The 26,267-nt window shown below is 37.7% G+C and overlaps 1 protein-coding gene across 1 annotated transcript in view; it reads left to right on the forward strand.

The window, feature by feature from the left end:
* Nucleotides 1-1,492: 1,492 nt before the first annotated feature.
* KCNK2 (potassium two pore domain channel subfamily K member 2) overlaps nt 1,493-26,267 on the forward strand; it is a gene marked incomplete at its 5' end in the record, with an annotated part of 106,008 nt that continues 81,233 nt past the window's right edge. The window contains one exon of the mRNA XM_082757744.1: nt 1,493-1,526. Coding sequence (XP_082613870.1) covers nt 1,493-1,526 — 34 coding nt within the window. The remainder of the gene's footprint in view (nt 1,527-26,267) is intronic.

Raw genomic sequence — 26,267 nt, forward strand, 5'->3', positions numbered from 1 at the left:
TTAGTGCTGTCACATATGGGTCAGTTTCCAAAGTCTGGGCCAGATTACCAACCTGTGAAATTCATCAAAAATTTTTGTGTTTAATTAAATGTGAGGGATTGAGGTCTTTGTAACACAGTCTTCCGAAGCTTTTTTTTCTTTTCCTAATATGGTTATTTTTTTTTGTCTGGAGGAGCTTATCTGTTGACCATAAAAGAAGAATTATAAGTAGTGGATCAGAAATGAAGTGTGCACAAATATTCGGCTACAAGTCCCAAAGGTCAAGTCAGATTTTCTTTTACTGAGAATAATATTATTTTGTTTGTAGCTGGATGTCTATATTTACAAGTGGATTCCACAATGTTCAAGTGCTATAATTACATTAATTCTCTTAACACGTCTCCATTTATTCAAATATTTAAGATGATAGATCAGAAATTTCAGGATAAGGTTAAGGATAAGACTGATGTATCACCACATTACTTAAAATAGCATTGCTTGTCTGTTTTGTTCAGTGGCCATTATCACAACTATTCCTATTTTCTAGAATATGAAATAATTATGCTACCTATATATTTTGAAGGAGTTAAAGAAAAAATAAGCAGTATGCCTCAAAACACCGACATCTGAACTTGGTAAGTCCAAGTGCAACTGAAGTTAGGGAACTAAATAACTCAGGGTCCTTTTTCAAAATTCATAATGGAGATAATCAAAATATTGCACCACATGGGAAGGAAAAATGGATAGATAAAATAGATACAAAACTGAAAAAAAAAAAAAAGGAGGGTACAGAAAAAAAAATCAAACCTTGTGAAGAGTATGTTATTCCCTTCTCCTTTGTCCTAATAAAAAACTATTGATACAGTTGAGAAAAGATACTTGAACCAGGTTTGTGACTGCTACTTAGGAAACTCATGAATTAAAAAAGAAATCACAGAATCACAGATGTAGCAATGTAAGTCTTCCTTCTTTAAAGAATGGATCAAATTATATACTTTGAGGCACACCTGACTCTTAAAATACACTGGGGCTCTTTCAGCAGCAATTAGACTACATGCTGCATATGCATGTTTCATGTGAATGATGCTTAAGAAAGGAAGAATTAATGGGAACACTGATTTTGATCTATTCATTTATAGCAAAGAAGCTGTGGCCTTTTAAAGCCTTCTGGAACATTTGAGATACAATTATTCAATCTTTTAAGGGACTCTGGGTAATTTTCATTCAGGTTTCTGTTTCCTAACCTGTTCAATCAGCTGTTATTTGTAAAATACTTTGAAGATGTAAAACATGCTATAAATGCCATGTATCATAATTAGTAACTCACTGGTTTACTTTTATGTGTCTATTGAGTATTTTGGACAGAAAATACAGAAAGAGAACATACATGTATGTGAGAAGAGAGTATATTATGATGCAATGACTTGTTCAGAAGACTACTTAAAGAGAGCCATGAAGGAAATGCTTTATCTAAGACCAAAAGCATGGTGACTTCTGAATATTACATCACCAAATGAGGAACCTACAAGCAAGACATAATTTCTACTGTAAGTACATTACTACAGACAAATATTTAATTTAATTGAACTTTGCAAATTGTAATCAGCTTTCCTTGCTTGAGATGGTGGACTAGAGTGAAGAGTTAGATTAACTGATTAATAATTACATTGGAGAAAATGCCTCAGTGACATATGTTTCATTTATAAATAAAAGCATCTTATTTTAGTTAATTTTCTTCCTTTTGAAATACTGATTGTCTATTAAGGTCTGATTAGACACAAAGTTGTGTATGAGTTAAGGTTTGAATGGCATGATTTAGGAAAATTGCATCAGTTTTCCAATATGTCATTACTGAGAAGGCTTATTTGGGTAGTTGGAGATATCTTTAATGTAACTTTAATACGATCAAAATTCCACTATAATATGGTGCATATTTATTTCATTATAACAATATGACGATTAATTTGGATCTCGGATTAGAAAAATGTTGAGTAGACTGGTATTTATCCAGAAAACCACTTAAAACATGCTTTCACTTCAACGCATTAGTGTAAGTAGTCCTACCGCAGTCACATATTGGAGGTCTTTCTGTTTTTCCTCGGGAATTATCAGCAGGTATGTAGGTTTTGACTGGAAAGTTTTCTTAAGCCCTGAAGGAAAATCCTATCAAAAATCTGAGAGAGAAAGAAATTAATGCTCTAGTGTTTAGACTGCATGAAACAGGAAAATCTGTTTGCAGATCTCTATTCTGCTTGATTCAGACTTGTACCATAGATTTCTGAATTAGTGATAAGTCTTTGAGCCACCACAAAAGGAGCTGTTCTGGGTTCAGAACATTTCTTTTTGCTTTTGTGTATTTAGTGTTCAAGTTTTTGTCTTTTTTTTTTTTCTTCCAAAACTTCAGAAAATGTCTATTTCCCTCCAGTGTGATGTGCTTTGTTCATGAGTAAGAAATATTCTGCTTCTGCTTGGTTGTCTGTAGTCGTCAATGAGCATAAGGCTAAACATAATCTTGAGTAATTTTTTTGGATTTCTGATAAACTACTTATTATCTTCAAAAAGGAACCTTTAATACCACATAATGGAACTTGATTCTTTAATGCAGTTCAGTTGTTGACACAGTTATGAGTCTGATTTGGATCACTGTATACATTTATGAAAGTGAACAAGAATTTGTATTTATTTGGAATGCTTAATTATGCTGAAATGATATCTCCCAAAATACCTGCTTTTTTTTTTTTTTTTTTTTTTTTTTTTAAGGACCACTTTCCTTGAATTAATTAAATGTTTTATTACGTATTCTTCTACTACTCTAAGGTGTGTACTACACATATAAATGCTGAGGTTGGAATTACTGATTAAAAAGCCCAGCCTATGGTGATTTCTCCTTGTTTGACATTCCTTCATTCTCTGCTCTCTCAGAGTATCAGTGATCATGTTATTTTCTCTAGTATTATTTTAACTTTGTTTTCTGAAGCAATGTCAGAGGCTTTAGATAACATGTTAACCATTAGCTCTACATCTGAAGAAGCTAATTAACTCAAGCATTAAATTTTAATTTCTGAAAACAACTCCTCCCACCCCCCAAGTTATTTTCTGTCAAGTTTTATCCCATGATCCTAAAGAGAATGGAAAACAACCGAGGTAAGTTGTACTGAGGGACCAAAGCTGCTGTTGCACCCAAGTGCAGTTGTTCCATAGCCTGCAGCACCACTACAAACTGTCCATGACAAATGAAGAATGCATTTGCAGAGTCAGGAGGAGACCTCAGGCAGGCAGAATGTAATTACCTAACGAGAATTTGAGAAAGGCCTCAGGACCACCTGGGAAGGAAGGTGTTGTTGCAGTTAGTAGGGTGCCAGGCAGAAAATGTTAGATTATTTACTACACTGAGTAACCTACAGTGCAGTCATAATTTAAAATGATAGAACACTAAAGAGAAAAAATGTACAGTGTCAGTAATTTTCAACCTAGTAATGAAGCATAATGGAACAAAGCCATCATGCTATATTATACAATCTGCATTTTATAGAATGTGTGAATATAACTTCAGCGCAGATATTTGCTGTCTATTGGGTAAAATTGCACCAAATTTATATTTAAAAACAAAAAGTACTTTTCAAAAGAAAAGTGAAGGAAGTAACTACTCTCTCTGCTCTAAAATGGAATTGACATATGGACTTGGAGTAGGACACAGTCTTTTTCAGTATTGGTGGCATTAAATCTGAGGGGTACATTAGAGTACATCTCAGAAGAGAGTTGGTGCACCAGATTTAAAAGGAAGGTGGAGGTGAATATTAGCCATGGACACAAAAGCCTTTCCATATGAAAAATAAAACAGTGTTTATGATCCCACGTCTTTAGGGTTATTGATGCTGTTTCAATATTTGCAGGGCAGGAGCTGCAAGAAAAGCTCCTGCAAGAAAAGGAGAAAGGTGAGGATAAGAGCAGAAATAAGGAAGAATCATAAACTGCCTAATATCACAATACCTCAACTTCTTTTTCTGAGGAGACACTGAGATGACAGTCTGTTAAGAGAGTAGGAAAGAGAAAGTATTTCTTGTATTTTTAAATGCATTAACACTAGCTATTATGTTTGAAAGTGAAAGAAAATAAGTAGGAGGCTGTCCCAGAACTGGCAGCAGTTATATGACGAACTGTTCACCTTGCAAATATTTTTTCTCTAACCAAATGATGCTACTGCCAAATGGATGATGTTTTGTTCTTGTGGCCTCTGTTCCATTATTCCATTGCTCTTCAAACTTTCTAGTTTCCTAGATTAGCTAAGGAGCCACATCAGTGAACATTATCCAGCCATGTTTCAGACAACCACAGCTGTGAGGACTTAGTTTGTAGAGACTATTTTAATTTATTTATGTTTAACATGTATGTTTTGTATTTCTGCTGGCCACTGCTGAGAAATGTACTGTAGTCAAGATTTTAAATTTGGAAGTACATGTATACCAAGTGCAGGGCAGGTGAAATCTGAAAATTGTCTGGGACAAGATAATGAAACAGGTTTTGAAGAATTTTGAGGAAAAAATAGATGGATATCATTTCCTAATAACTGTAAAGTATTAAGTCTAAAAGACTTATAGACAGTACTGGCAAAGCATGTTTGAGAAGTAGAGAGGCATCATATTGAGATGAAATAGGTTCTTCATGCTCTTCTTGTATTTTAATGATTGATTACCACAGATAAAATACATAATAGCTTAATCTCTTCATATGTATAACCACTTCCTATCTCTATTAATATGCAATGAAAAGAGAAGATTTACTTCACGCATCCACTTCTGGAAGAGAAGGGAACTGCTCAATGCTTGCAGGCACATTCTTACAACATTCAACATGTTCTAATGCTAAGATCTTCAGTAAGCCACAAAGTAACATGAAGACAACTACCTTTTTGGCATCCTTCCACTGCTTTATTTATTACATCAGTCTTTATTTTTGACTAGTGGAGAGGAAAAAAAAAAAAGTGATTTAAAGCAGTCAAGGCTACTTTTTCATCATTTTTTTCCATCAATTTTGTGTTTTGACACAATATATACTACATGAAACACTGTACTTAATACATACAGATGTCCATGCATGATTTTTGACTTAAAGAGAGCACCGTGTTCTAAAGGGAGGTCAGAGTGGGCTGGGAGAGGGATGTTTTTAGTTGTGCCTTTTCCAATAACGATGAAATGCAGGATAATAGTGAGATGTAATAGACTGTTTTCAAGGATTCTACAGCAGTCTAGCAGAAGTTTGATTATATTTTTTTTCTACATCTTCCTTCATATCCCCAGGAGTTTAGGCTAGGGTCTAAAAATTTCTTTCCTAACAGTTCTGCCTGTTTAAATAAAATAAATCCTTTTACACTGCAATGATGGATAAAGTAGCTAGAAATGCAGCTTTGCAGGTGGGCGCTGCTCTCCAGCTGTGCAGTACATTTAATTTCTGTTGCCCCACACTCTATGTATAAAATGAGATCATGATGACAATACCCCCTTGCTCTTGCTTTTTGTCTCCTTTATCTAGCTGGACTGCAAAGTTCCCACAGAAGGAATTGTTTCTTGATGTGTACTTCAGTATATAAAATAAAAGGATGTGTGTGTAGGGGAGGCCCTGGAAGAACACTGTCCATTCCCAACTGTGCCTTCTTCCCAGAGCTCCTCCTCCTGCTTGATCTCAAACAGCCATGATCAGTGCCTTCTCAGCCTCATGAAAAATTTGGTGGGTGGTTTGTAGGGTCAGGAAATTTAGCCAACCAAGCTCTGTGCTGAGGCTTTAAGAGAGACAACACAGCAGTCACACCTCAGGAGGCCAGAGGTGGATTTGTTTTCAGCTTTCCTGATATTGGAATAATCTAGGGGTGCAGTTGTTTGGGGACTTTCTTCTCCCAAACAACTTCCATACACTTTGGGCAGGTTTTACATCCTGTCAAGATAAGAAATCCAAAATATTTGGACAGAACAAACCAGTGTGATTTTTGTGAATAAGCACTAAGTGAAAAGAGCTATAACTTTGAGTTTTTGCCTCCTGAAGCATTGTTGCAATTGCTGTCTTCAAAAGCAAAATCAATGGCAAAAGTTTCAGAACATCAGCCTGTCATCAGTGTTCTGCATCTGTTCCTTGTGCTTTGCAAGGAGATGGAGACCAGCTTTCTTGGTCACTATTCCACGAAGGAGCATGTAATGGATCAGGTAGATGGTATGTTCTCTGCAAATTGCTGCAAGTGTGATAGATAAGTGCTGCCCTGCAGCTGTGCAGAGGTACAGTGTGCTGCAAGGGCTTGTAGCGGTGGGAGCAGCGTGGGAGGTGAGCTGGCAGCGACCTGCCGTGCTCTGCCTGTACAGCCCAGGGAAGGAGCAGCAGGAACCAAGTACTCATCCAGGCAAGGGAGACCCCCATGTGAGGCAGAGGGTAGCTGGTGATAGAGGTTTCTGCAGCGAGCTTTCAGCTTGTCTCTGTCAAACTAGGTCAAGCTGACTTCAGCACAGCTCTGAGCTTTCCATCTCTCTGTGCTTCAAAGAACTGAAGTCCTTTCTCTGCATAGACTAAAGCAACAGCACTTTAGTAAAATAAAACAGAGACAATTGTGACAGCTTGAGTTCTGGATTGGTACTTTAATCCTTTAGCTGAAACGCAGAGAATTTCCATAGCAGCATTAATAGTCTTTGTCTTTTATTTCTTTCTGAAACTTTAGTAGAATCAGCCCTCTAAAAGGAAGACTGTCTTTAATTCTTGAAATAAATCCACTGCATTGCAAGGACATATAACTAAGTAATCAACATTTTTAATTTTAATTTTTAAAAAACTCTCATGTGTTCTATATTTTGAAACAATTAGAAAGACAAAAAAAACCACTCTCTTAAAATATGTCTTACACATTCTGCGAGTCTGCACTCTTCGATCTATAAAAAAACATGCTGTTCTTAGGCATAAAAATGATGCTCCTTTGCCAGTCCACAATGTTTTACGCAGAAACCTATCTTAACTACTACATTTATTTTAGAAAAATGTGAAAGTAAAAACAAAGCTCAGAATGAATGAAACCACGTGAGACAACAAAAAATATTAAAATGCCAGCTGAGTTTGAAGCATCAAATTTTGCAAGGTTCCAGTTAAAAATAAGTAGAATGAGAAATAGGTTGTTATTTTAAAGAATGAACTTGATTTCTTTGATCCATGATATCTAAAATGTTTTAACTAATGCCTAGGTTAAAATAAAGGCATTTTGTCCTCTACTCTGGGTTGCAAATTAAATATTGAGCTGGATGGAGTGCTTTTTTCTTAAACTGAAGCTAAAACTGCAGTTTTGTTCTTTTCCTGGATGAATAGTCCTCTTGTAGCAGATAACTATGCATGTGGCCAGCACCCACAAAGTGGCACTTGGAAGCAGATTTCTAGACTTAATCTTGGAGCCACATCTTTGATTCTGGCTTATGAAATGGATTTACAAACAAACAACAAAGACAAAAACCTAGTTGTTTCTCTCTTTCTCTCTTTCTCTCTCTGTCTCTTTCTCTCTCTCTCTCTCCTATTTCTCCCCTTTTTCTTCAGAGAAAAACAACATTTGCTATCACTTTTTATCATTTTTATCATTTGCTACCACAACTATCACTTTTTCTCTGAATAAAACACATATGTGTTAAAATGTAACTATCATGAATCATGATAGGTAGTTTTCATTACTTCAGGATATTTGCTTTTGGGAGTAATAGCCAAAAGAATTGTGATTAATGCAAGTTAAATGTATGGCAGTCAATTGGTGGTCCAAGCTTAACTTTTGGGCTGATTTAAAGGCTACTAACATCACATGGAGTGTCTTCAGAGGATTATCAGGCAGACCAATATATCCCATATTAGTTTATTTATTTGCCATGTTAAATGAAGAATGTCTGTTCCTGGTTACATGTAACAACAAATACTTTTTAGTAAAACTATTTACCCTCCCCCCCCAAAATATGCAAAATATATTCTAATATTTTTAATTTTGATCTGAATTATTATTATTATTATTTTTATCCTAGTCTCTTGGTCTCTTGACAAGTTAGAGTAGTCACTTCTTTAAAAGCTTGGTGGTGAAATCAAGTGATGTAACTAGGAAACTTTTATTTACTTTAGGTTCACGATTAATATTACAATATAAATGCTTTTTACTGACGATGTGAGGTGGGAAAAGAAGCCCAGAGAATAACATTTTTTTTTCCACAAAAACTAATTAGTAGTTTTAGAAGTTGTTGTACTGGAACAATGTATTGGACAGAGATAGAACAGCTAGAAAGCAGTTTAAAGGAATTTATAACCTCAGTTTTTCCTGCTATCTGATATGTATATGAGTCTCCATATATAAAATCAGTGGGATTCCATACAGGCATGGCAATCCATTTAGGATTGATTGACAAATAGAAGAAACCATGTTAACCTGACGTTCTAAGCCAAATATGTTGCTTATTTCTGTATTTAAAATGGACCAAACCTCATGTAAAATTAAAAAAAAAGAAAAAAGAAAAAAGTTTTAATTTCATATATTCCTTCCAGTACTTAAAGGGGGCCTATAAGAAAGATGGGGAAAGACTGTTTATCAGGGACTGTAGTGATAGGACAAGCAGTAAGAGTATTAAACTAAAAATGGGTAGGTTTTTAGATATAAGAAATAAACTCTTTACTCTCAATAACTCTTTTGGGTGGTGAGACACCAGAACAGGTTGCCTGGAGAAGCTGTGGATATCTCCTTCCTGGAAGTGTTCAAGGCCAGGTTGGATGAGGCTTTTAGCAACCTGGTCTCGTGGGAGGTGTCCTTGCCCATGGCAGGGGGAGGTGGAACTTAGATGATCTTTAAGGTCTCTTCCAACCCAAACCATTGTGTGATTCTATGATTCTATGTTCATACTGGAAATGTTGTGGAGATATCAATTAGGGGACAAGTAATTCTGACTCCTCTTCCTCAAACAATTGAATTAACATAGTCTGTATAATACTATAGTCTGAGAGTCTGTTAATACAAAATATACCTTTTATATATATATCTTTTTAACCTACAGTCACTTGAGTGATGGAATGGTGGTTGCTGAACTGTTTATTTGAAAGCTCATCAAGTTACATAGTAATCACAGAATATCCAGTTTTGTTATCCTTTATGCCATTGAGAAATGCCTGCTATTTTGTTCTGTCTTTATTTTCATTTTGTTCCAAACCAGCAGTGTATCATTGCCTAAAAATGTGGTGGTAGGTAATAAAGAAAGGCAAGTGAAAGGTCAAATCTCTTGCAAAGTAGTAAAACCACATAACTTAAATTTAAATAGAAACCACAGTATATGATCGGATATGTACAACTTATGGGTTGTTATATTATTTATAAAATAAAGAACATTATCATTAAGGGTGCCTGGGACTGTAGCGGTGTCAAATAAGGCAAAATTCCCATCGATTTGCCTTTAGATGTGTGTTGGGTTCTCGTTTGGCCAAGGTAAAGGTATTTATTTTTATTTTCTCTGTTGCATCGAATATCCCTTCTATTTTTTCCCCACAGTTTGCAAAAATATGTGTAGGAAATAAAAACTCCTCAGTGGCAGACATGCATATACAATGATTTTATCTTGCTAGTGTTGCCATTATTTCCTCAAATAGCTATTTCAAATTTCCTACCTACCACTTATTTTGTATTTGCTTACAGAAAAAAAATAGTGTATTGTGTGCACTTGTGTACACACAGAAAAACTAGTCAAATGCCTACAGAAATTCTGACACCACACTCTATTTTCTCAGATTTGTAACTTTACCTCCAAAGGACTCTTAAGAGGCTGCTCCAGGATGCTTTCAAAGCCTTGTTCTGCCCCCATTCCTTGGTTGAGGAGGATAGCTTCTGAGATGTTACAGCCATACCTGAAGTGGTGGGAGGGCTGCAGAGAATGTACCCAAGAACATAGAAACCAGGAGCTCAGATCACAACCCTACCTATGAGCACATGAGGTTGTGCAGCCTCAGTAGTTCTGAAAGCTGAATCTTCAGGCCCATTTTGGAGTCCATTCATGGTATAAGTCAAGGAGGCCATGACAACTGTTGGCTGTACTTGCTGAACCACACATATGCCAGAAGAGATCTGTCTTCAGCTCCACTATTACTGTTTCATGAAGAAAGCAGAGCCCTGAACACCTGATTACACACTGGAAGATGATACAGACTATTATGGGACCAGGGGTGCCCAGCCTGCTGCTCTCCAACTCTCCTGTTGAAAAGGAGGCAGATCAGCAGGGTAGGTCTGCAGTGTGCACATCTTGCTGGCTGAGCCTGGTGTATGTAGCCTGATCTCTCATACAAATAAATGTTTACTCCCAAAGAAGTCCAGGTAGATAGAGGAGTGGAGTGCAACATTTTGAAAAGCACAGTGAACTTGTATTATATTCTTATTTTGAAGGCGTGCGACTTCCAATACAACCTTGCTATTACTTGGAAAGAACCAGATCAAATACTGCAACTACAGCCACTACAAATTCATAAAGGAAAAGATTTCTAAAGTTTCTTTTCTTGAAGTCATTTTAGAATGCTTTGGATGAGACACTGACTACTTTCAAATGTTGTCATGGTTACTTTAAGGAATTTGGAAAAACATTAATCAAGAAGAATAGGAAAAACACAGTTGTAGAAATAACCTGGCCTGGGATTGAAGTGTGGAAAGATGTACAACCTTCTTGCTGATGTATATGCAAAAATAACACTATGAAAATTGATAGGTATCATCAGATTTTTGCTTTATTTTGGAAAACACGTTAAAAAACAAACTGTAGGAGACTGAAAGTAAAATCCTATTAATATATGAGTCACTGTTGCTTGGATTTGATGGCTTCTGGAACGCAATTTCCTGTGAATGGAACAGTCACAAGAAAATGGCAGAGAAGAGACTCACTGAAGAGCTCTGCTGAAGTAGCTCAACCCTGTTGTAGTCAGTATTTTGGAATATGAACTATGCTTTACCACCTGTCTTCCAAGCCATGATCATCTCCCCTCATACTGTCAGCAAACACACAGAGGCAAGACACTTGGAGGTTGCTGCACTCCACAGCTTCTCTTGTTCTTTGTATGTGCTACTTGGGGTCAAGTCCTTTATGAGACTGGCAGTTGCCACCTAATGTGACTCTAAAGGCATTGTGCTGGTCCTGTGACTTACTGAGAGATGGCCAGCTCTCGGCTTCAGCAATAAAGGCCACTGAATGACAGTAGAAATTAACAGTTCCTGTTCTCTTTAACGTGGGACAGAACTCTTACCTTGGTGTATATGACAAAAGTAAAATTAAATGTCAAACTCCATTGCAAGCAATATAAAAAGTCAGTAAAAGCAATGTTTCTCTGCAGATGCTTAACTAGACAGATTTTCTTCATCATTGCCTGGGCACTGCACTTGGGCTGTGGTGCTGTTCTCCTGTATAACAAGTGTTCTGGGAGCCCTTTCTTTAGCTGCCTAGGGTTGCCATGAGAGTCTTGCTTCACTCTCTGCATAAATGTGAGCTGATATTAAAAAATCCCAAAGAAGCTGATATATAACCTGTACCTTTTTACCAAGGGTAGGAAAAGATTAATTTCATGAAAACCACAAAACAAGGAATTGTTAGGAATGATATACTGCTGATATTCTTAAAAAATATATATACAAAAATTGCATCAGAAAAATCTGTCCTTTATGAATATAAGAAGAAAAAACTGTTCTAGCATAAGTAAAATCATTGGAGAGAAGAATCCATATGTTACTGGCCTTGGAAAATAAGCATACTTTCCATTAATCCTGTCATACAGAGTGTAAGGAGGTTTGGGTCCCCATATTCAATAATTTACTTCAGGTTTGCATATGTGCTTCTGTTCAACTGAGATAAATATCCTGCACAGGAGTACACCACCATGAAGATCTCATCTCGAGTGCTACTGGGTGGTAAAAAGAAGGCACATATGAATGAAATTCAGTATACAAGTTTTCTGTAAGATGAGTTATGGGTGCTGTTGCTTCCATAGGGAACTAAGCACTGGTGCAAGGAAGAGAATGAAGCATCCAGAACACAAATGCAAAGCCATGGAGTAGGGTGGATTAAATGGTCAAATTGAAAACTTGTGGAAAAAAAGTATGAAACATATCTCAACAGAGATATAATGACAGGAAAGAAAAACGTGCTTATACTCTGGAAATACATTTCTCATCAGTGTTTGTAGAAGTGTTTGGGATTTCCAGTAAACCTTAACAGACACTGCTTTCCCACTACAGAAATCCTGTTTTATGATGTGGGTGCAGAATATCTTCTTTGCAAAAGCTCAGGTATGTGGAAAGCTGTGGGGAGGCAGGACTGTAACATGACAGTGATGGCAGAACTATGAATGCTTCCAGCTGCATGATTTGAGGTTGTGCTATGACGCAGCCTGTATGATCTAGGCAGAAAATCACCAGCTCTTAAGCAGAGTGTCTGTCTCAGCACAGACTGGCAGCCTTCAGAGGTAAGAATGAAGAGAAGTCTGTTGTCTTCTCTACTGAATTCCCAGCCATCCTTTTGAAATTTGCTGACTGGGTGGGGGTTTGTCTGGGAACAAAAGCTTTGGTTTCTCCCCAGAGTATTCACTGATCCATTGGGCACTGTGCATTTGTTATTTTAAAACAACGTGAAGGTGTGCATCAGAGCTCTATTTCCCATAATCTCTGGGAAAATCGATGGGAAAGGAACTCATGCATACAGTTTACTTTTGCTGAGTTTATTCAGCATTGTATATTGCCTTACCCATGCATGGCTTTTGTGTAAGGATGTAATTATACGCTGTACTCTAGCTATGAGTGTCTTATTTGCATCGCTGCAGAGTTAGCATACAGTAATAGGATGTAGGCCACTTGTGGAAGACGAATGCCTTCATCCAGGTTGGTGGCAGACAGAACTAGACAGGAGGAATGCAGATCCGGCATAGCAGGGACAAGGCTGTATTGCTGTTATTTGCTGCCATAAATCGGAACTGGTAAATTTTTTTTTTTTTTTGAGGTGTAACAGAATGTCTTTGAAGACAGAAACAATTTTTTTTCAAGAAAAAACAACACAGGAAAGCACTGGTCTAACTGAAACTTCTCATGGGAACCTGCATTTCAGCTCCACCATGGCCACAGTAGCACACCTACCTTACTTGCTGGTGCTGGGCTGGCCCAGGCACTGGATCAAGCAGATTTATGCTGGCTCTTGAGTCTCCAGTGTTCCCAGAGAGGCTCCTTGACCTACCGTCTGCTTTCTTCTGTGGCATGTGTGTGGGTCTTTCACCTAGCTCTTCACAGAAAAAAAAACACACAAAACTTGTTTTAACAAGTTGTCATTCTTACAGTACAAAGAAGAGGACATTTGCATATATGGAAACATCTAGCTCCTGGCCAGCTGTGGTGCCAGTGTACATGCTGCCTTCATAGTCTAGCTTCAGCAATTGCCTGGCTCCTTAGGTCCTTCTCAGCAACTAAGAAGTCATATCAAGCTCTGACTTCCCTTAGATGACACACAGAAAAAAAAGGACTTTATTTACCCAAATTAAGAAGAATATTTCGGAACAGCAGAGAAAATTGGGATGGAAAATCCTGAAAAAAACAACCAGCATTTAGACAACCAAATAACCCACAATCAACCTATTCTCAGTCTTCTGATTCATTTTCCTAACTGTATCCAAAAGCACTTATTTTGTTCTCTCTGACTGCAGTTCCATCCCAGAAGGGGTTGTCCTCCTTTTCACTATGATATTTTCTCTGTTTCACATGGGAACAAGCACAGTCTCTTCAGCAATTTCCAAACACATATTATCAACAAAAGTATGTTGTAGACATAGGTAACCTTGCTAACCTTTGCAAAAATCATAGAAAAGAGTGTGGGGATTATGTTAGAAAAGGTGAAAAAGGGTTGGTAACAAAAAAAAAAAATGGAAAATGTAGGAAAAGATTGTTCCCACTGCTTTTTAAATTTGTCTTTAAAATTTTTACTTGGCACTTTGACAGCTCACAATTTAAATTTTTTCAATCATCTTAATATTTAATCACAATTTTTAATTATACTAGTAACTCCAGGCTACTTCTTAACTCAGCAATAACTCCATCTTCTATTAATAAATGGCACATATCTTCAGCTTTGACACTTACTTGCTGTGAGTGTTATGGCTTTGGTGGAACATGCAGTCCTGGACACTGTTATTGCCTCTTAAATCACAAATCTTCTCAAGTTATCAGTACAGTGTTTCACCCTGATGATGATAACTTAGTATAAAGATATTCAGTTTTCACTGTGGTTCTTAGTGTTACTGTTGCTAAAAAATACAGGAAATTAGAGAAAAAAGTTCTTTAAAAAATCTTGTTCTAGAACACTTTCTTATTTCAGAAGATTTTTATTCTCCTTAGGCTGGAAAAGGGGCACACTGGTATTTGAAAGCTGTGGATTGCAAGGTCATTACATCTCAGTGTGACAGAGAGGGCTTGGGATTATTATTATTATTATTATTATTTGATCTGTATGCCAAATTGGCTCCAATTCTGGGGTTACAGCACTCATGTGGCAGTGGTTTGGAGGCTGCTGGGGGACATGAGCCAATGGGCATGACTTCTTCTGGGATGCAAAGGCCATCCAGCCCAAATCCACAAGGGAACAGTAAATGATCTGGGACTTGCTGAGCTATCCACTCTCCCCACAGCTCTCTGAAGTGTCTGGTCTATGTGGCTCTGTGAAAATTGGAGAATGTGGCTTATGGAGTCAGGAGGGTTCACCAACTCTCTTGACCCTATGAGACCAATCTCTGTTTTTTTTTTTTTTTTTTTTTTTTTTTTTTTTTTAAAGACTTTATGTCAGATAGACCTCTATATAAGCATCTACGCTGATCAGGCTCTATTTTACAATGTGGGTTTTTTGTTCTCAGCCTCCCTGTTGAGAGATTGTTCCAGAAGCTAGCACTTCTCATGCTTTTTCTGATTTCCAGCCTAAATTTATTCACAGAATGGTTTTGTTTTTGTGCCAGCATGGTCCATTAGCTCAAAAAAGTCATTTTGATGTATCCACACACAGCAATCAGATATTTTCTCAGCTTTCATTTTGCCAGAATAAGGTAGATGAGCTCTTCCAGTTTCTTCTGACACAATCCATCTAAAAATATTTTCTGCTCCACATTGGGTTAATTTTTGTGGAGCACCAATGACTAGAGCTAAGTGCACTTTTCCTGCTTCACCAGCTCCTGTGGGTTAGCATGCAGCACTCTGATAGCATTTGCTGGCCAAACCCTCCCACATATATATTGGTGATGTTAGCAAAAATAATCAATACAAAGATGATTTAACAAGACTTCTAATAAATTTGGTTAAAACAGACTAGGAAGGTCTGGCTTATTATAGGTTTGATGGCTTCCTGCTTGAGGACCAGCAACTTTGGATTCATTGCAGGAAGAGCTAACTGTCCCCTTTCACTTATAGGTGATCTAGTGCTGATAAGAATCTCCATCTTGTGGCCACAAAACTTACTTTAGACTCAGGCTGAAGTGAGGAGTTAAGGGTAATTGGACCTTGAATAGTCTTAGGCAGAAGTGTAGCATTCTCTGTAATGCATTGCCTTGAATCAGAACAGCTCAAGAGCAAGAGGAAGACAAGGGTCAGTTTCCCTCCCTCACAAGCTCCAGTGTTACATATACCCGTTTTCTATGTTAGTTTGCATTTGTTAGTTGGAAAGACTCATAAGAATTACAGGATTCAACCTGAGCATTTTCAGTAATTACTTCCCAAAAACACTCTCTGATACACGAAGAAGACGTTGAAAAAGAAACATGCATCCAATGTTAGAAAAGTAGAAAAAAGAATGTGAGAGGTGAAGAGCCTGGAAGAGCAGCTCAGGACTACAGCTGCTGGAATCCTCTAGAAATGCATCAGGCAGAGGGACTGAAGGAGGATTTTGTCTCTTCAAAAGGAAAGGTTTCTAAGAAGAAAGGTGGGCAAAGCTAGCTATTTTATTTTTTTTCCCAGTAATTTTGGGCCAGAGGCATTGGATACAGTTTAATAGCCTACAATTATAGAAGTTTAATTACCATTTTGTGCTAAAAAATTCAGGAGAGTCACGCTCTTAGAAAGAAAGAAATTCAGAGAGGCATTAATTACCTATGAAATACCTAAAGAGAAATTTATTTAATATTTGTAAAAAACTCATGCTTTTTTCAGTGTTTATGGGAATCTTATTTTGAGATCAGGCTGCGGTGGACTTTGGAGAGCAGAACTGAGCAAAAAACATTGTATGAGTCTGACTTACCTTTAGAAGAAGCAGTATTACTTTGTCAGGTTGCGGAACAAGCTTAGATGGGACTGCATTTTTAGAATGAAAAGAGGTGACAGCAGAGTAGATTGGATGAACAAACAAGTCTTATTAAATAAATAATAATAATATTAAAAAGAAGATTGACAAAGTGAAGAAAATCTTCAACAGATCAATTATCATGGGGAGTGAATTTGCAAGAAGTAGTGTGAAAGTTTACACTTGAAGGAAAAAAATGGGGAACAGAACAATGTCTGGCCTTTGACAGAGCTACTATTCTGGAAAGAAACTAAACTAGCTGTGGGAAGCCATACCTAAAAGGAAATTAAGTATAAGTACTTTGCACAGTGTAGAAGATTGTTCTGTGGAAATTGCTCAGATAGAGACCTATTTCAGATGAGTGGAATGCCCTCTTGAACAAGAATGGAATTGTTGTTGCTTATGAACTGGATATTGATACACCAGTCAATACAAAATTTTAAGTCAATCTGAATACGAACAAAAAAGCCCAGATTGTGCAGTGACAAACTATTTCATAATAGCAGTATACAAACTAAATGTAATTGCATAGAATTTTACTTTTTATTGAAGGAGACAGAGGCAGTGTTTCATCTCACAGGGAGAATATAGAAGCTAGAAAGCCAAAAACACAGGCAGAAAGAAAAACATAGATTAAAAGAAGACAACTAAATGAAGGTATAGCAGCAAAGCAAAAAATTATAAAGAAGCAAATTTCACAAAGAAACAAGAAGATGAAAACAGTCATTACTGTCATAAGAGAATGCTAAGGAAAATGTAGAACAAAGATCAGAAATTGTTAAACATGCGTGTAATAAGGAAACATTCTATTATATCCATTATATGATTTGGAGATTTTAGAAGAAAATGTCCATGACAAAGGAGAAAAATGACCCAGTTCTTTCAGTACACATTGACAACTGAGTATGCAGAGAGCTGAGCCACAACCTGATAATTTTTTTTTTTTCCATAGGAAACTCCATATGTAATGTTTTTAAGTCAAGATTTTCTGTGTCCCTTTGATGAAAATGAAGCACTTTTCTACCTCTAAGAATTAATTAAATAAAAATAAATTCACGAAGTTTTACTTGCATATGATATGGTAATAAGGCCAACACATATCTCTAGCTAGACTTGGCAGTCTCTACTTATGAGAAGATTCTTGGTAAGGACTAGAGGAATAAGCCACTTGGAATAATTGCCATTCTGTCCATTGTGAATTAATGGGTGACTGTGGTTTGGCTTGGTCTGTACACCTATTTTTAATATTACATATAAGTGGGCTTCTATCATAGTTCCAGTTTATCCAAAACCAAGCTGTTTACACTTTTCAGGCATGCATTTTTAGTGTTTGCCTTTTGAGTTTTCATGCAGATAGCATTTTCTGAGAGCTGTGCCCTGTTGAACACCCATGAAAACTTCTTAAGTAGGTAGGCTACTTCTGTGTCATGGTATATGGGAGACCTTCTCATTTTCCTGAGCTCAGAATCAGATGCTGGCTGAGTGCCAGCTCTGTACCGGGGCAAGACCCAGGCATGTGCCAAGCCCCTCATCTCCGCGCCTCTCTGCCCAATTCCCATGCCAAGGAAAACTCAAGCCCAGAGCCTGAGCATGAGCCATGGCATGTTGCCACCAGGCATTGGTCTGAATGATCTGTGGAGCAGGACCCTGGGGCGTGCCAAGGCTTGCATGGGAACATAAATATAGCCACAGCCATAGATAATGTGAGAACTGAATGCCTGTAAGTTTTTAGGCTTCCTTTGAAGTTTATGGGAATTTGCCGGAATAAGTTATGTGTAAAAACGGTATAAAAGAGTTCAGTTGTGGCCTGTTAGGACATGGGTGCCAGTAGTAAATGCTTTATTGCCAAAATCATAAGCAGCTAAAAATGTGGGGATTAAGAATACCCCACCCAATGCCTTGCTGGTTAAAGCACTCAAAGGGAGGTAGAAGTTGTGGGCCCACATCTCCTCTCCTGTCTCCTGGGTGAGTGCTTCAGCTACTGAGTTGCACTGAGCAATGCCTTCTAGCTCTTTGTTCTCTTTCTGCCTACCTTCCCGCTTTTTAACTCTGCCCTGTCTTTCAAAATAAAACACCAAATTGACATCTGGAATCCAATGTGCAAACAGATCCTCCCTTGAGAGGTTTAAATCCTGGAGTTTGACAGGGTTTAGTCCACCTCTGTTCCTGCTGTATTGCCCAGTGGCTAGTTCATAGCGGTTCCTGGAAGCTGAGAGTTCCTTTGTAGGGTGACTGGCTTTCTTCTTTTGTTAAACAGGGAACTTGAGCTGCATATGGCATGTTTGAAAGGTGAATAACATTAGACATGTCAACACAGAGGCTGGTGATTTAAATCATTGTGTTGCCTAAGCCCACAGCCCATAAGCACTGAAGTACAAGAGGTAGTGACCAAACCTTGGATGACTTTATTTGTACTGGTGTAGTCTAAGTCAGTGGGATCACACGGATATGCAGTAAAGAGACACGGAGACATGGATCTGGACTGGGAGAAATACTGGGTCACCGCCCCTCGTCTTCCATTATTGCAGGCTACTGGACCATGCAATGCCTTTCACATACAGGTTAGCCTCCAAGAATCCAACTTGGCATTATAAATTCTGTAGCATTAAATGAATATGAGGCTAAGGAACATAAAGTTAATGATTTTACTTCTACTACATCTGAATGATAGCTATGATCTTTGTTGCGTTATAGTAGTGTATAAGCAAGGTCATTAGGAGTATATAAGGAGTGTTTTATCAAGCTTCCTGTATTTATGTCATTATTATAAACTGATTATGATGTACTAATATTATAATATAATAATAATTACAGACTATAGCTGCTAGATAAAGGAAGTACGTATAGATAATACAGAAGTATACCTATCTATAACGTGCAAGTAATATACTGAAGGATATGTTGCTGTTAGTTCATCAGTAATTGTTGTATATGGCTTTAATGTCATTTACTTTAAGAGAAACATGGTTGGGTGTGACTCTTCAAAATACAAGTTGTGTTTTTCCGTATAAAAGTTTCTGTTAAATATTCTACAGAGAATATGTGTATGTTCTTCCCTAAGCAGTCATTCTGAGTGACTGATAGCTCAGCAGTTATTGACAGGTTGCTTTCTTGTCTAAAACCAGAGGAATGTGTGGACCCTTGTACACAGTAAGCATTTGAGTAATAATGAAAGTGATTGATGAGAATAAGATTTCTTTTTACTCTTCTGTCATGAGCAACCTATTGGGATCAAGAGAACACTGGGATATAAATTAATCTTCCTTGAGTTATTCTAAACAGTCATGTGATGGGAGATTTCTTTGATCTCATTCATTTGAAATTGATTAGTTCTGTTAATTACTCTGCTTGAACTGAGTTAGCAGAAGTTTTCTGCGTGTTGCAACATCCTTGATGGTTTATCTGCTGGCATGCCAAACAAGCAAACTTGTTAAAGAATTCAAAGGGAGGCAGTGTCAGTGTGGTGTTTGCTGACTAAGACTGATGATGACTATCAGTGATAAATACGCGTCGAAGTGATCAGATGTAGTTTGTTTCTGTGCTTGGATTTTTCACTGAAACTGTCGCTGGTTAAAATGCATAAGCAGTCCTTGGAGCAGGAACTCATGTCTTCCTCTGCCAAGTGAATACAGAATCACTAAGCCAGGAGGGTTTTCTCTATAACTCTTTGTGTCCTTTACCCACCTCACAAATCCTGAATTCTACAGGAAGAATTGGGATCTCATGAGATCTGTTTAATGCCCGCTGGATTACGGCATTATTGTATATCTAAGGAGGTGGCTTGAATTTCATGCCATCTACTTATTATTCTGATGTTTGTTGAATAGGTTCTGATTAATACTAATAGTGGAAGCTAATTTTCTACCTGTTGTCTGATTTTTCCAGTAATGAACCTCAGTCTTATAAGCTAGAGGATAAACTTGGGGTGTTTGGGACAGTAAGAACAAGATGAAACACACTGAAGCATTTGCCACGTACTGAGGCGTGGTTAAGCATTTGCCACGTACTGAGGTGGTTAAGGTCTGCTAGGCGTCCTGAAATCTGTCTTAGTTCTAATTAGCTTTCAGTTAAAAAAATGAAATTAATTTATAATACTAAAATGTTAAAATAATATAAAATCAGTGACTATATCTGCAGAAAGGAATGAGAAATGAAACTATAAAACATGCTGTAGCTAAATCTCATTCTAGTTAGGCTTAAAGGTGATTTCTCTTTCCCATGTAGCTGGTAGGCACTTGAGCCAAAATACTTTCCAAAATAATTCCCAGAGCTCATAGCCACTGGAATCCGGTCCTCTCACATCCTGCCTGCCATGCGTTAGTCTTTGTTCTGTAGAGATGCCTTTGGAGTGCCCTTCTGTGGCAGCACAGGCTCAGGCAGAAGTCAGCAGGTACCTGGTTCTGAAGAAACCATAGTATGAAGGCAAGACATAATGACAAGCTCAGTGCTTGGCCTGAGGGTAAACAAGTCATTTACCTGTTTTCAGTAAAATTCTTCCTGCTGAAGGCAAAGGAGGGTAAACTTTCTAAGCACCCGTGTAAGTATATTACAATTTATAACACTCGAGTGTAAAACTAATTTTGCACCAGTACATAGGTAAGAACAATAAACAGCTCAGTAATATCTCTTAGTGACTAGATGCAATCACAGGACAGCATGCGTGGGTCCAGTAATGTGTCAGGAATTGATGATCTCTAAGTGTGGCTTGACGGAACAGGGTAAGTCCCAATGACAGGCTCTCTCCAGGAAGGCAACAGATGTAGATTTAAATTCCTGTACACAGAAGAAATTATTGGAGTCCTTTTCTCCTATATCCTGAAAGAGTTCTCTAGTCATTGCACTGTTGCATAAAAACTGGTAGAGGCGTTTATTTTATTTCTGTTTTAAAAGAAAGTGGCAACCGTCCCTACATTTTACATAAAGTTTGTTCTGCTAGCCTTCCAGAAAAGCCTTCCAAATAAACTCCCCTGAGGAGATAAGTAAGGAAGGCTTATTTTCTGGATCAATTGGGCGTAAGAAAGACATTATTGTTGAGCAGCATGGTGGGAAGTGTTTGTGTCCAGAAGCAGAAAGCTTGCTAAAGAACATCACCAGTGAAAACGCGGAAGTTAAAAGAAATAGGGTTCCTGAAGGTCACAGCTCTGCAGATGGGCACCTCTATCCAAGTCAGATGTTATGTCTGTGATGTCTGTATTCTGCACAATGACTTAGGAGAAAGGAAAGTAGCTGGCATAGAAGCAACTCCAGAACTTGAGGCAGCACAGAAATGCCATGGAAGCACTGTATTTGAGCTAGCTTGCCATGCTGAGAGCTACCAGTTTGTGTTGCTGTGAAGACCATACCTGTCCTACCTTCAGGAGCTGCCTATTTTTGTGTTGTGGTGCCACACAAGCTGACGCATGTAGCAGCTTCCTCAGAATACCCACACAGCACCTTGTGGGGGCACTTCTGATGTGCGGGTATACCCATATCCATCATCTGGATTACACCTTGGGCAGCAGATTTGCTAGCAGGATGTGGGACCTACTCCCTGTGATCCTGTAAGGTAGAAATAAGGGATATTTTCTCCTCAAGTCTACTTTACTAGTCATAGTATTGCAATCACAGTTGACTTACCAAAATCTTATAGGCAATTTTTTATGAGTAAGAAAAATCATCGCATCTTTCCTCTAAAACGAAGAAGGAAATTGCCAATGAGTCCCCAAGAATATAGTGCAAATGTTCAGCCTGAGGCTTCCTCACTCTCTGCTTTTGTTGTGTTTCTTCTATTGAGATATTCTTAGTGGATAAAGCCTTAAGTAAATTTTCCGAGTAATAATCTCCTTAATATCTGAAGTTGTTATGAGAGAGAACATGAAAAGCCAGGAAAGCAATAATTTCAGGAATTGATTTCTTTATGTTTTTATTTTTTATTTTTTTTTCCTACTAACTTCTCTTGGCAATTGTGATTCTTAAATTTGTATTTTTCCATTTTTTAACAAAAACGCATTACAGAAAATTTACTTTTTTTTTTTTTTTTTTTTTACAGTAAGTTATTTATGTTCTATCTGTTGCCAATATAAATAATTTAAAAGAAAATAGATTTTATGAAGAAATGCCATTTACTCTGTCATAAAGTATTTTGTAAAATCTCACTTTGACCACTTATGCAACAGGGCAAATGATCTTTTTGGGCAAGTGATTATGAAAATATTAAAATGTTGAGGATTCTAGAAATAGAGTGTCCTTTAAGTCCAGGCTGCTGACATATCACAGAGATTTTATAATATTAATATTAGGTGTTTTATGTGAAGGGGTCATATAAAGTAACTTTCTCACCAGTACCAGTCTGAAGTGTGTCTGGTTCCATTTGATGCCTGGGGTATTTACATCTGGGCTATATTTGTATTTGCTATTCAAAGTGGAAAATGTGGGCCAATCTTCCCCCAATAGTACCTCTACTTTCCTTAGTGCTAGAGACCAGCTTGTGATATTCTCTCTAACAAATGAAAATAAAAGATGAAACTGTACAAAGCAACAAATCAATTTCTTTGCCTGTTTGACATCAGTGGCAAGACACAATTGAAATCCTTATTTCTAGCAAAAAAAAAAAAAATGTCAAGAGATATTTGAAAACTCTCTAAAACTGAAAGGCTGAGTATGAACCTGTAGCTTGTTCTCTTGCTGGCACTGACCATAGCTTCCAGCTCAGGATTCAACCACCAAACCCCAGCTATCAAGGTCTACACTTGAAGAAAAAGTAGGGAAGTGTGTTCAAGGATAGACGTACCAAACAATCCCAGTGTACTGAGGTATGTGTCAGAATAGCAGCAGTTCATACTTCTTGCTGTCCAAGCATGTTATGAAAACTGGGTTCTGTTGATCCAGACTTCTGCCTGCATCGTGCTGGTGACATTTTTACCAAAGCAGAAAGATTCGGTCACTGGCTGGGGCAGGTGATCATTTGGAGATAAAGCTAAGTTCTTAGGGCAAATATGATACCCTGATTCTTAAAGTCAGAGTCTTCATGTGATAAGAAATTATTTTTTCAGCCTTGTTTAGGTGCTTAAAAGCGAATCTAGGAGTTTTTTTTTTTTTTTTTTTTTTTTTTTTTTTCCTAGTTTTTAAAGCTGGAACTCTGTGCTTCTTTAAATTAAATAACCATTACTTGCAACTGCCATATTTTGACATTAGCATTAGTGCAGAGCTTAGTTTCCCAGTGTGATTTGTGAGCTCTGTGCCTGGCATGAGGGGAGGAGAAAATGACAAAATAATTGAGAAGAGATAAAATAAGAGGTCTATCCTTAGAACAAGTGATCAGATTTAAAAAAAAAAAAAGACTAGCAAATGCCTGTCTTTCTATAAAAAATCTGTAGCATCTTTTCCAGATGCATCTCCATGCAGCTAAGAGCTGAGAGACTGCCAGAAAACTGTGTCTTTTGCGCACATTTGAAAATAATTAATATATTACATTGCAACTTTTCTTATGGCTACTGCCAAGTAGAATAAGTTCGATGCTTTTTAAAACGTAGATGATACTTAATGTTCTTCTTTTTCATTTACTCATTTGTATTCTTTATTTCTACTAACAAGTTCTTTCATTATCCCTGCATGGTATTTAGTAATGCCCAGGCCTGCTCTGCTCTGCTCTGCTCTGCTCTGCTCTGCTCTGCTCTCCTCTCCTCTCCTCTCCTCTCCTCCCCCTTTTCTTCTCTCTTCCTCTCTTCCTTTGTTTTGTTTCTTCTAAATGTTATTTGTGGATTACTATACAAGAAAACCACTAATACTATTTTAGGTGATTTGCAGTGTCTGTCTGTATTTTATTTTATTTACAGATTGTTGCACCAAAGGTATGCGTAATTATTTGCAGAATGCCCTAAAATGTGCATGTGCTATTTTGCAAATATAAAACCAGATTCTCAAGACATAGTTTAAAAATGAGCACCTGCTTACTTAAGAAAACCTGCTTTAGTATGAACCTTAGCCATTCTTTTGGTCAAATCTTCATGTTTGTGGTCTTACATGCATGTTCTTTTTGTTTAAAAATATTCCATGCCTTTTTTTTCCATTCTGCAGAGACAGTACAGAGACTAAGTTTCCATGTCGTAAGTCATCCAGCTGTGCCATGAAAATCTATGAGGACAGTTGCATGATTTGTACTAATGGGTGTGGACAGCCAAATATAAAATCTAGATATTACCATTGTCAGTCTCCTATTTTAAAGAGACCACAACTAGCAAAAATTAAAAATAAATTACAAACAGCAATTTTGTAGAACATTTGGATGAATAACAACAACAACAAATAACAAAACCAAAACAAACAACAACAAAAAATTGTGATCAACTCAAAGCAACACTAGATTTCCCTCAAGGAGATTACTAATTCAAAGTACTAGTAAATTTTTCCTGTGCATAAATAAACCATAATAAAGGTGACATATGGCAATTCACATTTATCATTGATGAGAATGACATTGAAAAGTTAGTTATAATTGTTGCTTCGGAAGCTGCCCAAGCATAACAGATTTGTGAAAGCAAATATGAAAAAACAGTGGCAGAACATGTGACAAATAAATCCCATTAGATCTGGTAACACGACACAGGCAGGGAGGAAACCCACTGGGAGATTTGCAAGCCAGTAAAGAAAAATACACATTCACAATATTAATTACTATAGCAAGTACTTTGTGGATCCTAAAACAACTTCCCACTTGCCACACGTGGATTAATAGATAAGAATTACTTGTGATGGAAAGAATTAGAGTGTAATTAAAACTGACAACTGAGCTGTATGAAAATAGATAGGCACATGTAAACATTTTTTCTATGAATTGATGAGGTGCGGAACAATGGCTTTTCTGCTGAACAAATAATTCATCACACTAAAACAGACGCTCAGGGTAGGTAGAACTCATTAATACATATACCAGTTGCACCACGTAATGTTTAACTCATTTAAAAATGTGAATTAAAAGTGTTCATGCATTTTTAAATATTGCCAACTGATAGGTGCAGTAATAGCGTAAGAAGTCTTCAGTCAGGTTTGCAGGAGTCGTGCTGAAGGTTCGTTCTTGTCTATGCACGTATGTTCGAGCAAGGAGTGGGAAGGAGGCATTAAAAGACTCAGATAGTGTGGATAGGATTAAGTAGGGAGTTTGATGTTGTCCATGCCACTAACTGCTGTATGGATTTCGAGAGGTGAGCAAAGGCTGAGTAGGGATTTACTGTAAGCGCCTCCAGCCCAGCACCTTCTCCATGGCCTTCACTGCTGGTGGTGGGAAGGGAGCGTGGCACCCAGACCCCCCCATCTGTCTCCTCATCCACTGGAAGGAGAAACGGGCTGCATGCCTTTAGTTTCTTGTTTTGTGTAAATTCCCTTGGAAGGATATGACTAACAGTTTAGTGGCAGAACACACTGACATAGCATGGCCCTAATGTCATAATTATCCATAAAGAACTGACAGAGATCTTTCAATGTCTCTGACAAAGTCAAGAGACAAGTCATTTTTAGGTTCTGCTGAATACATAAAAATTGCCTAAAAATTAACCTACAAAATAAGTGCAGCAGTATTTCTTCTGGGCTCTGTTGTAATAAAACTGAGCAGCGCCAATCTTTTCACGATTGGTGAGAAGCACTGGAGGGCCACATCCCTGAAGCATCTCCGGGAGGAAGAGAGCCTAAATTACCACCCATGGGCCCAAATGTGCCTGACCCTTGTCTGAGTCTTCTCCTTCTTCAGGGTACAGCAGCTATGGGAAGCTGTGTTTCTGTGCGGAAACCCAGAGATGCTCTTGTGTTGGGAGTAAGCAGGGAGGGAAATGCCCTCATGGGATGCTGTGCCATAACAGCCCCTTGGGGATGCACAAATCCTTGGCAATTAAACATGAATAAAGAAGGCTGGAAGCTGGGATGCCTCCTATTGTGCAGCTGGATAGAGGAGAACAGAATTTGTGTCACCCAGCAGTGGGGCTGCAGAGGAACCCCTTGCTCTGGGCCCAA

This window comes from Aythya marila (genome assembly GCF_965140915.1).
Source record: "Aythya marila genome assembly, chromosome: 3".
In the NCBI taxonomy this organism is placed as follows: domain Eukaryota; kingdom Metazoa; phylum Chordata; class Aves; order Anseriformes; family Anatidae; genus Aythya; species Aythya marila.